Here is a 12,463-nt window from a genome sequence, read left to right as displayed (position 1 = left end):
ATTCCAAGGTAGAACAGAATTTGCTTGGACTTGTTTGCCCAGCTGCTCTCTTCCCCAAGGTGCAAGTTCATCCAGCTGACAGGAGGGTTCTCCTCACAGCTCCACTTTCCAATGCCTCAGCCCTTCGAGGTGCCAGGGGATGTGAATGTGTGCAAGACTGGCACCTCAGACAATGTTTCTTCGGAGGAAACATAGCAAATGTACAGTGGGCTTATGCAAGTCCATGGTTTATGATAGGTATGTCAACGTAATCTGCATACCTCCTGCACTTGTACTCTGTAGGCTTTGGCTCGTAGGAGACTTGTGATCTAACAGTAGTCAGCAAATAATCTAACTATATTTATTTGTAGCACAGAAATATGTCTTATATGTAATATGCAAAGTTCTCTTTCAGTTCTAAACTCAAGATTTTCTTAATTTTCCCCCAAATTGCCAAGGAAGTAATTTTTGAGATTTATTGTTGTTTTGGTTGATTTTGGCCTTGAATGGATTCTGTTTGAGATAGTGTGACAATTTTCTTGTCTTGCCTTTGGGACAAAAAGTGGTGTTCTTCAGTTCTTCAAGTCTATAAAAAGTAGCAGGTTAAAAAAGTTCTTTATTGTTTTTTTTTTGGCTTGTTTTCTTGGTTTTTGGTTTTTTTTGTAACAATATAGTGAAGGCTTAATTGTAATTAGAGGTAGATGTTGGCTTGTCTTTAACAAAAGGAATCATTCCAAGGTTAAATCAAAAGTGGGCTTTTTTTACCCCCAGAGAATTCTGTGACAGATAGGAAGGCAAGTTTGTATTTCCAAAAGAAAGCACTATTTTTAAGAGCAAAGGAGATGTGTCTCTGTAAAAGGAATGAAGTGATCTATAACTTCTATACTAGCTCTTCTTATTTTAAGGAAAAGGGAAGACAAGCAAAATTGCCTACTACTCTTTAAAAGCTTTGACTGCTCCTCCAGGCCATCTTTAGCTCAGCTGTCTCTTAAGTGAGCTCCTATGGCCAGACCAGTTAAACCAAATGAATGGTCCCAATATTTTTTGTTTGTTTGCTTGTGGGTTTTTATGTTTTATTCCCTTAAATATGTAACAAGCTACATGTTGGGTTGTTTTTTTTTCCTCTAAAAAACACATGGAGGACATCTGTGGCTTGCGCTGGATGGAAGATCCTGCTGCCCTCTGTTCCTGCAGCCCTACAATACCAGTCTCCAATATTCTTGCGCCATTCTCTTGTGCTTGTCTACTCATTTGTAAATCTATCAGTCCCTTCAGGGGGAAGGGAGATTAAAAGGTGAATCTACCAAGTAAATTTTGATAGGGGAAGAAGATAAAGGAAAATACAGTGTCTTATGAGACTTGTGCTGTTAGCTTTTAGCCGTTTACAGTTATCGCCTGCGATACACAGAATCCTTTCAACACATCATGGTTGCATTTCTGTCCTTTTTTCTGTTTTCTCTGAGCTGCCTAGGTGAGTGAATGTTAGCCCTTGCTGAGAAGGCAGGGATGGAGCTCTGCTGTGCCACCAGCCCTCACAAGGCTGGGATAGAAGAATGTTCAGTTCTTCCATCAGGGCAAACGCCGGTTTTGCTCATTATCTAATCAGTCAGTAGAAACTATTTAGGGAAATGAGAAATAAGGTCTGGCTGAGAATTAGGTGATTTTTTTATTTCAGTATAAATTCCAGGCTGTGGGCAGGGCTTCCTGCCCAGGGGCTCTCCCCAGCCACTCCTCCTGGGCAGGACCCAGCCACAGAGCCAAGGTGTCAAATACATGAAATGTCTGTACAAATTTTGGGAAAGTTAATGGCTTGGTAGAGGAGAGAAACCCAAACTGAGCTCTGGAGTGATCGCAGCATGAGCTCAGCAGTTTGACCTGTTGGCTTGCAAGCAACAAAATCGGGTAAATCTGGCCCTCAAGAACCATCTCTTCACAAAAGCCTCAGCCTGAACTGAATGCTTTTAAAAGGGTAATGCCAGATGTTTCTTATTTCAGAAATAGGTATCGCTAAGGAGGACTCTGCTGCTCTGTGAGGCTGGTTTGTGAGTTGCTGGGCTCCTGTCTCTGAGCCCTGCCTGAGGGACTGAGCTGGCAGCCCCCAGCGGCATTAGAGTGTGACTTGTGGAGAGAGAAAGGGCATGCAATACTATTTTCTCCTTCAGCCGAGATAATTCCTACGTTTTCTTCTTTCCCATTTCATGTACAGGTTTATTTATCTTTCTCCAGAATTCAGTTTCCTTTGCTTATCTGCAGTGCTGCAGCTTTGAATATCACTGTGTCCTTCCTAGAGATGCTAACCAGAGGTTGCTTTCCCAATTACTGACTTAATGAACAACAACTGGATAAATACTTGATAGCTGGTTCATTTGAAATCAAGAGCATATCTTAGGGACAGAGAACATTTTATGCAATAGCAGTGCACTCCTTTTGGTCCAGCATACCTTCTTTGTCTTTGTTGTTAAACCCCCGGAGTTAGAGCAGTGACAGCAAATGGGCACCATAATTAAGCCAGACAAGGTGGGAAGAGACTGTCAAATAGCAGGAAAGAAATAGAGTGTATGTCCAGAAGTGGGTGGCAGGGAAGTTGGAGTTGAGCTAGAACTGATAATTTTCATTCAGAGTTGAGTAATCATTTTTAATCCTCTTTCCTTTTTCCCATTCAATTTTCTATTGTAATTAAAAGCCAAATTGACCATTACCAGTCATCTATGCTCATCAGTTTTATGGATGGTGTCAGCTCCAGTGCTGGGAATAATGTATTTTAGGTGGTGGTGTGACTGCAAGAAGGCAGTAGTAGCTCTCATTTCCAAGACACCGAAAGAGTGAAAAATAGAAGCAGGTAAACAAGGTGCTCTATAACGCAGGTATTGATAAAGAAGTCTGGAGACATAAGTTCTTGTCCTCTCACTGCTTCATGTTTCTTCATTGAGCCAGGGGAAGCCAATGCAGTTTTTTGTGATCCTGTGGTTTAGCTCCTTGAAAGCAACATTAGTGCCTCCTGATGTGTACCCTTGCATTTGGTACCCATAGGGAATGCTCATTGTTTTTCCCAGAGAGTGGACAAATATATTTTAATACTGGGACTTCTGAATTTCAGCCACTGACTAGGCCAGTGGTAACTGGTGTCTGTAGCTGTGCAAAAGCAAGACAGGTTGTACCGCTTGGTCCCACATCACTGATCGGGCTCTATTCCTCTACTCAAAAGTCTTGTTCAATGTTTCTAAATTTAGATCCCTTCAGTAAAGAGAAGTCAATTTGCTCTCCAAAGTTGAGAAATTGCCCACAACAATTAGAAAGGGCTGCAACCATTAAGTGACTCTGGTCGCATCTGTTTCTAAGCATGACAAAGCTTCTCTCAATGGCTGCCAAAGGGTGCTGCAGCAGCTCATGAGGCAGTAGTATGGCAGGGCAGGAAGGCACAGATGTCTGCCTGGGTGATTTAACAGACCCAGTGCTACACTTCTGTTAGCCTGATGATGTTCTTTGGTATCACTGACAGAAAGCATGAGCTTATTCACCCTCTTGGGGTGGAGCTAAATTAACATTCCCGAGGAGGCTTGGGTCTCCCTATGGCTGCAACAGCGGCTGCTCCTAATGGCATCCTGAGAGGCTTGTGTTGGCTGTGCAGATCACAGTTGATTTGAAGTGCATGTGGCAATTCAATTTCTCCTCAAAGAGCAAGCCAACATTAAAGTGAGCTCAAATGAAGGGCATTAACTGAGCTCAAGTGAAAGATGTTAATTTTAGCATCTAGCATGTTTCAAATTTCCAACTCTGTGTGAGTATGGAGACCTCGTGTGTGAAAGTATCATTTCAAGTTTAGATATTGTCTCCAAAGGGATAAAATGACTGCATTGATATGCCATTTGGGGCTAGTTTTCTTTACACAAAATGTGACTGATTGAACAGCTTTTTCTCAGTTAATAAACATTCAGGATTGAACACAGCAGTCTGTGTATGCAATATGCATTTGTGTGTTTACATACAGCCAGAGTGTGGTAGACATGCTAATGTATACATACACGCTATTCTAAACTTATGTATTACCCATTTTAGAATCATAGAATGGTTAGGGTTGGAAGGGGTCTTAAAGATCATGGGGTATATTTTAAGTGTTACTTATGCTATCTCAAGAGAGCTGCATACAATAGAGCTGACCTTGGAAAAGATACCAAGGATAGTAATACACACTGTGGTTAATGTTTGTGCACTTTCTGGACATATGAGAAGCACAAACAGTGTGTTTATATAGAAGAATAGCATCTTGAAATAATTTCTTTTAAATGCAAATCATATCAAATATTAATCTAAGTTACCTTTTTCATATATAAGAAACTCAAAAGGAAAGGGGAAAGTTAGTGGTGAATTGTTGGATTTGTTTAGTTGATATTTGTTTAATTTTGTGTTATTGCAGAAACTGGAACACAAAGAAGTTTTGGTTGGCTTGTTGTTCCTGGTTTTCCCATTCATCCCAGCCAGCAACCTCTTCTTCAGGGTGGGATTTGTGGTGGCAGAGCGAGTCCTTTACATGCCGAGGTAACTATCGCAATTGAATTCCTTTCTAATGAGACCACCATCCCATTTTGTAACAGCAGGCATGATTGCTTCTTTCCTTTTACAATACTTCAAACATTATATTGCTAGTCAGTGTGCTCTCTGCCTTGCAGTTTTGGTGTGATAGCATGAGACATTTTATAGTTGGTTGAGAGCAGGTTTTTTTTGCTGTGCCTGAAACAGCTGAATACAGAGATTAGCTGTTGTTTTTGAAGATAGACCTCCAAGACTCTCTTTCTTAGTAGTATTATCAGCTTACATTGTTTAATGTCTTTACCTCAAGGAAAGTAGCCGAAAAATTAATCTGTCACATTTTTATTGTGGTATTGCTCAGCTTTCCCACTACATTAGGTGGTCAGTACAAACAAAGGTGACTTGCTGTCTTAAAAGGGTGTTGGCATCAGTTGTGAAAATACACGCATGACCTCCTGCCTGTAAGCTATTGACTGCATACACATCTAAAAAGGCAGGATTTGCAGCTGTTGAAGAGGATGAAGAAAAGCCAGCCACTTCTCCATCCCTCAGCCTCTGCCCTGGGTTTTCTCTCAGCTTCCAGTCACTAACAGTTATCACTTCAGCAGTCTGGGTGCTTCTGATTACATTTACTCAAGGACAACTTGGTGTCCTTACTTCTGACATCTCCACAGTACCCAGACCAGAGGCTGAGGTGGCAGTAACAAGTTGTTCATCCAAGATGCCCCAGACTTTGCCCATTTCACAGAATCACAGGATGGTTGAGGTTGGAAAGGATCTCTGGAGGTCATCTGGTCCAAACCCTTTGCTCAAACAGGGCCACCTACAGCCAGTTGCCCAGGACTATGTATAGACAGCTTTTTGAATATCTCAAAGGAGAGAAACCCCATAACCTCTCTGGGCAATCTGTGCTGGTGCAGTTTGTTCCAGCTATGAGTATAAATGGTTGTTCTTGGATGCCGCAAGTCAGAAAGCCCAGTTCTGTCCAGGGGTGCAGAAGGTCAGCATCAGTTATCTCTAGTGGGAGCTGCCGTTGTGGAGCTGTTGAAGAAGTACAAGTCTTCAGTTTCACTCTGGATTACTTTGCGATAACTGAAACAATAGTTTTATCCCACAAAATGTTTAAATTGTATTCCTCAGAAAACATGGATCCAAAAATCCTAAGAAAAATGCTTACAGTTGGTCTTTTTCAAAGCCGTATTCATATTCTGATCATCATTTGTATAAGCATTATCACAAAAGGGCTACTTATTGGTGTAAAACTCAGGCTGTGTGGGAGCCGTTGCATTTATTACAAGCTTCTCATGCAATTAGACTGGATATCTGTGCTCTGCTATATACTGATATGCTTTTTTGGGTCAAATCCTGCAGATTTCATTCACATCACTAGCATTACTTTTGTTTGCTGAGAGTATACCTGAAAGTATAGTGAGTGAAAGTTGTTCCGTGGTGTTATTTTGCCAATGATACCCTCAACTAATGGATCCTGCATCATTTCAAATTAACTTGGAAATCAGATTGCTTTAAATTCATGTAACAGAAAATGAGGAAACACATGAAAGAGCAAAGCTATTAAGGAAACAGTCAGCTGAATGCAGGGCTGTGTTGAGTGGTTGCATTTCTGAATCTCAAAAGAACTGCAAAAATACTTCAGCCGTCAGCAGTTCCTCGTCCTCCTCCAGATGAGACTGCTGATATAATGAGAGGAGGGGCAATGAAGAAGAAAAAAGGATATGTTTGTGCAGAGAAAATTAATCAGCGTTAACATGTGTGCATATAGTTTGTATAATGCTTTTCATCTCCCTGAGGGCTTTGCAAATATATGACCTACAAAGTAGGCAATTGATAGATCCTGTTGTTTTTTTTTATTTTTCCAGGCAGGAAAACTGAGGTAGACGATAGATTAAATGATATCTCTGGAGCACAGGGGATATCTCTGTGTCAGAATCCCCTGATATCTCATACTTTGCTCAGATCACTCATGTCCTGGTTTGCAGTATTTGGTGTTTGCTCCTACCGCAGGCTGGCAGGCAGCTGGCATGAAAAGGGAAGGCAGACTCTGGCAGTTTGTGGGAATGGTGGGCAGTTTAGTTTCCAGCACAAGGATCTCAAGAGAGCTGAGCTCTTGGCTACGAGTTACCGAGAAATGGTAACTCTTGCATCCTGTTGGTGCAAAATGACATGAGTGGTGAGGGGAGCTTCTGTGAGCGTTCATGGAAGAACAAAAATAATGTGGGGGGGGTTTGTTTGTTTCTGTTTGTTTGTTTATTCCTCCCCTCCCCCCTCCCCCCCTTGGGAGCATGTCAGTTTAATAACGATGGCTTTAGGAAGCACTTATGTTCTTTATGAACAGCCTTTAGCAGTTTCTTATATTACATCTTGAAAAGGGATTTTCTTATTCCTTACTATTCCTTCCCAAAAATTTAGTGTGTCAGAGGTGGTTGTTCAGCTATATTTAGACAAAAGTTCTCAATTAGGTGGAAAGAACTCAGCTCAGTGATCTATGGTTTTGGGCTTATGCTGGAAGGTGCTTTTCTATCTCTGTTTCAAGTAATAGCCTTTTATTAGTATTTATGGATGTGACAGTTGTATATGCGTGTCGCAGCCTGAAGCCCTAATTCGGTGTTGCACAGTAGTTACCTGGGCAAAATGTCAAGCATTTTCTTTTCAATCTACGTTAAGTAAGGGCCCGAGGATTTATGTAAAAGATGTTGTAAATAGAAAGGAACAGGGAATAAGCCTTTTGCTTGATGTCTAATTATATGGCTGGGCCTTGCCTTCTGGGGATTGATGAGTATTTGGAACAATTCCTCTTCTGTCTGCAAGCTGTGCCTCAGGGAAGAGGGATGTAAGCTAAGTCAAAATGGTTGAATGTTTTCTTTAATTGGCTTTAGCAAACCACAAATATTTGGAGAAAATATTTCTTGTATTTAGTTTTTATTTGGGGCTTACAAGCACTTATTTGTTAAAATCAGGATTTTTTAATAATAGTATTACTTTTGCCTGAAAAGATTCAAAGGCAAACTATTTGTATTTCAATTTCTAATTTTCATTTTGTTGTTGTTCTCTTATCCTTAAGAGGGGAAAACTTGTTTTCAGGAGGGCTAGGGGGATGGATTACATATCTTGGAAGTGTTAGCCAGGATACAACTCTCTAGACCACAGTTTTCCGAAGAGATATCACAATAAATAGCTGGATCAGTGAAAGACTTAAATCACTATTTTTTTTTCCCCTCTTCAAAACGTAGATATAATAACGCTTGCTGCCTATCTGCTAATGTGCTCAGAACACTACAGACAGCCTGATTCTTTGAAAATCAGGAACAGCTATGTACATGCAGGTATTCTGAGCTGTGAGCATTTGTCTGTCCTTAGTGCTAGCTTGTCCTCTGTGTTGCCTTTCACCATGCAGAAACTGGAGACGTAATGCAAACTCCTCGACCATCCAGGGGCTGCCTGCCCTATTGACACATCAGCAGAGTTGAGGTTGTTCTCACCTCATGGATCTTTCCTATCAATCAGAGCTATTTAGAATCATAGAATCATACATCTTCCCCATCTTTCACTGCTACCCTGATAGCAGTGGCTCTTGGCAGGGCTGCTGTACTGCAGCTGGACAACTTCAGCTGTTTTCACAACCGTATATGAACCAACAAATCAACCAAAACACTGCTACATGGCTTATTTCCAATTTGCTGAAAGCCGTAGGCAAGTCAGAGGTACCTGCACCATTTTTGGGCAATGAGTGGGTTGCAGACACTCTTTCCCAGCACAGGCAATTACGGGTTGCTGTCATTTTCTTTTGTTCTTTTTTTCTTTTACCGTTTCCTCACTCTATCAAGAGTTGGTGTTGCAACCCTAATTGTCAATACTAGCAGATGAGATAACTGCTATATACAGGATGGCATTTGCTTCAGCATCCATCTCAAAATCTGTGAGAAAGCCAGCATCTAGAAGAAAGTGCTTTCACTTTTCAGGAACGAAACACATGTTAAAAGCTTTCCCTGTGCCACAGCAAAGCAGGCACCATATGAATTTTTGCATTTGCATAGAGCATGTTTTTGATTTTTGTGCCGATGCATTTGTTTCAATTAGTGTAATTCCGTACATTATTAACCTTTAGAAAACAAAACCACCCAAAACTGGTAGGTAGTGGAATTGTCTGTAATTTTTGTGGACCTGAATATCTCTGAGCAAAGTCTGTTTGCTTATAGGACAGCCACTTGAGGATGGGACTTACTGGTGCTTCTTTTTTCTGGGGGTGTTTTACTCTTTCCACTTTATTTTCATTTTCTTGAAGACCAGTTTTATAATGTGATGGTGGTGTGTTTTTGGTTTCCTTTGCCACCTATTTCTTTGAAGCTACGAGTTCTCTGGGAGCTGAATTCCTGTTTGCCTTTCAGAATTCCTTCAGGACTAGATCAGATCCTGTAAGGGATCATCTGAGTTACAGAAGAAGCTTCTCTTTTCAATTGGAATCAAACCCTGACCCCAGCAAAGTCAGGTGGTGAAAGTCCCATTGACTCCATGGAGCCAATTTATCTGCTCCCTGATCTCAGTTCGAGGACATAATTAAGCTTTTTGCCTGCTTTCAAGTTATACACCAACAATTGACTTGGGATTCGGATATGGACTCTGAGTTACACCTGTTCCATTTACTTAAACCAAGCATGATTTCAATGCCTTACTCTATTGCTGCTATTCTTGTGAGGGCCACGTTCAGAAGGAACAAACTGGATTATATTTCCTGTAACTGTGGGCACTGGGAGAGGACTGGGAGGGCATTATGTGATGGCAGTGGGTCCTCTTTACCATGGCCCCTCTTTACCATGAGGTCCCTACTTCAGGGCATTTGTTCAAGCTTCAGTCTGCAAAATGCCTCATGGCTGGAGGAGAGGAGGTGGGGACCTCTGTTGAGACAAGCAGCTCTGGTTCTGCTTTCTTATCTGTTCAATAGAGATAATAATTCCACTCTGCCTTTTGGAAGGGGACGGGGAGAGTTCACATTAATTAGTGAGAATTAACTGCTTGTAGAAAGGCTAAACACTGCAAGCAGCTACCTTTCAGATGCATATCCAAACTTAAGCTCCTATTTTTGAAGGCTTGCCCACCCCTGTTAAACACTTTAAGCAGAAATCAATGCAGCCATCCTCTGTAAATGCAGGCAAGAAATGCTGAGATGCTAGTGTCATATATTTTGACAAAAGGCAGTAAAGACCTAGGAATAAAAGCTGAAATGATGCTGAAAAGCTGAAAAAGATTAGTTTATGGTGCATTTGGTCTAGACTGAAGTCTTGCATTATTTTAACTAAACTTAAAACATACTTTTGAGAAACATGTTGTGTCTTGGCTGTGTACAGTCTATTCAAGGAAAAGCTGAATTTCTGCAAAGTGTGAGCATTAATGTCTATACTGGAAAGATTTTGGTTTCGTTGTGATAGATTAAAGGAAAACCTTCAAACTCATTTATTCTGTTTTTGAAAATAATGCAGAGATGTAAGGATATTGCTTTTGAAAATAGTAATAAGCTAAGTTCATGTCATCTTGTAGAAATAATCTACTTGGTCATGTTTGTTTAAAGAGAAATTCTTATTTAAAAGGGCATACAGTGCCCTTAAGAAGATGCCTTGTGAAATTTAATAGAAAACAGTTTCTTACATGGTGGCTTTTGAGACTTGTGATGGAATTGAATGGGAAATGCTGTCCCTACTATAGAATTCCAGAAGTTATTACAGTATTTTAATTAAAACTGTAACATACAGACCCTTCCATGGTAAATTATATAAGATTTAAGGGAACTTCTGTGGAATCCCCATGGAATTTTATCAGCTTTCTCATTTATAAAATGTTTTCTTTCCATAAGGCATATAGTAACCAAAACCATGAAAAGTTTGTGTATTACCTGTAAATTTTTCAGATGGGAATCTGTTGGAAGTGAAATCTTGGACTTCAATGCTAATGAACTAGTTTTTTTAAATCATGTGACTTATTGGAAGGAAGGGAAGGGAAATGTGTCCAAATGTTAAATAGCCTTTCAAAGGTCAGCGAAATCATTCATTTCTAGTCCATATTTTCTCTCTAATAAGGAAAATAAGACTTCCTGCATTTTCTCCAATTATGGCATGTTCTGGCTAGAAGACCCCATTGCTTGTGCAGGTAAATCATTTTGATGACTTAGCCCGTTATGTCTAAGTGTCTTTAATATAGGCATGCATAGGTTTTAATTCAGAGCCAAGGACAAAGTCTAACACTAACTCATAAGGTACCTTTCCGCATTAAATGTATTCTGCCAGTGTTTATGGTTCTCTATGTCTTTGTGCTTATGAATTGCAGACCTTATTCCAGGATAAGGCCTCTTAATTCTGGTGAAAATTTGACACATTCAGCACACTCAGTAGTAAGTACACTGCCAGTTCTTTAGTTGTCCACTGATATTTCTGAGCTGTGAGGCTTGTTTTTTCCCAATAGGATTTATTTTATATACTAGCCATTTTTTGTTGGAGGTGGTCCTGAAGTCTTTTAAAACATCTAGTAACCAAGAAAAAAGATGCTAATTCCATGTTGCCATTACTGGAAGATAGACAATTTAAGCAACACTTTTCCCTTTGTCCCCAGACTTCAACACCAGTGAAGAGCCATAGATGCATGGTGAATATTGCTGGTTGTCTGAGTGTGACAGAGACACATCCCACATCCTGCTTGCCTTTGGACATTCAGTCCAAAGCTGTGAATGTTCCAACAGGTTTTTCACTCATACTCCAAACTGCTTGAGAAAGTTTTGATACGTTTTCCCATGGAAAATGTGACATTTTAGTTAACCCAAAACTTTCTGCCAAGGTGTGCTGAAACTGTAGTGAAACTTCAGATGAAAAGGTTGGAAACAAAAGACTTCTCCAACTTAAGATGGAGTTTATGGTCAAAAAAACCAACAGAAATAGACTGTTGGATGGATGTAACCCACAGCTGCCTCTCTGGGGGAGATATTCATCTGAGAGTTGGGGCACTGAGGTCCATGTGCCACACACCAACATTTTTCCAGGATTGCTCGTGCAGACCTACAGGCTGCTGGATCACTTGGTGGCAGAAGTTTGATCCAGACCTTATCTATCCTCACGCTTACATTCCTGTCAAATTAGCCAGACTGTAACTTGCTGAATTTAGGCCTTGTACCAGCTGTGAGAGAACATCTTGATCCAGCAGTTAGCTTGGCAGTACAAAGTAAACTTCTCAATTTCCCAGATATATTTGGACCAGCGGAGTGTGTTTATTCCAGATCAGCACTTAGGTTTTGATGACTGGAGAACTTGGGGGACACCAAACTTGGAGGCCTGCATGCACACTCTTTCAGTGCACCCCCAACTCTCAGCTTTACCTTGCAAGGTGGTTTGAATCCATGGGATCCGAGTCACAGGGAGGTACCCTGATTTCTGAGTATCTGGCTTTTCTGGGTGACCCCAGTGCAAGCCAGCATGCACATACAAATACACCTTTTTTCCAGATGAAAACCTTTTTTGTAAAGTCCAGATTTTATTCTTGCCTGAAATGGCTCCAGCCTTGGAAAACTTGACCTTTTTCATGAAACAGCATATTTGCTACACTGCCAGCACTGCTCATCGCTGCAGTTCCGTGCCTGAGTGTGCTTTCTGGGGCAGAAGGATCCACCCTGGCCATCCCTGCTTGCCTGCTCTCCTTTCCACATCCGACTGCTGTGCAGTAAGGCAGGAGCAGCCCACAGGGCATGCCAGGCATGCTTTTTGCAATCAATTACCCCCCATTAGAGCAGTGTGAGCAGAGCTGATATGTTTAACAGGGGTGAACTGCCTTTTTCCCCTGAAGCAACAGCCCTGCCTGCAAGCTGCATTTCAGCTTGGTTGTAGCTCTTCCTCTCAGTGTGTGTCTTCAGCTCAGGCTGCAGAGCTGGAGTGGCTTGGACTGGAAGCAGGAAAAGCATGTTGTG

The 12,463-nt window shown here is 41.1% G+C and overlaps 1 protein-coding gene across 1 annotated transcript in view; it reads left to right on the top strand.

Moving 5' to 3' along the window:
• The window catches only part of TMTC1 (transmembrane O-mannosyltransferase targeting cadherins 1), a 147,224-nt gene that overhangs the window by 81,626 nt on the left and 53,135 nt on the right, over positions 1-12,463 (top strand). The window contains exon 9 of the mRNA XM_061444822.1: positions 4,394-4,515. Coding sequence (XP_061300806.1) covers positions 4,394-4,515 — 122 coding nt within the window. The remainder of the gene's footprint in view (positions 1-4,393; positions 4,516-12,463) is intronic.

This window comes from Pezoporus flaviventris, unplaced genomic scaffold (assembly GCF_033815535.1).
Source record: "Pezoporus flaviventris isolate CSIRO_AGI_PZ_B2104156 unplaced genomic scaffold, CSIRO_AGI_Pfla_v1 ptg000002l, whole genome shotgun sequence".
Lineage (NCBI taxonomy): Eukaryota > Metazoa > Chordata > Aves > Psittaciformes > Psittacidae > Pezoporus > Pezoporus flaviventris.
Note: the sequence above shows the minus strand (reverse complement) of the source record. Positions and strands in the feature narration are given on the sequence as shown.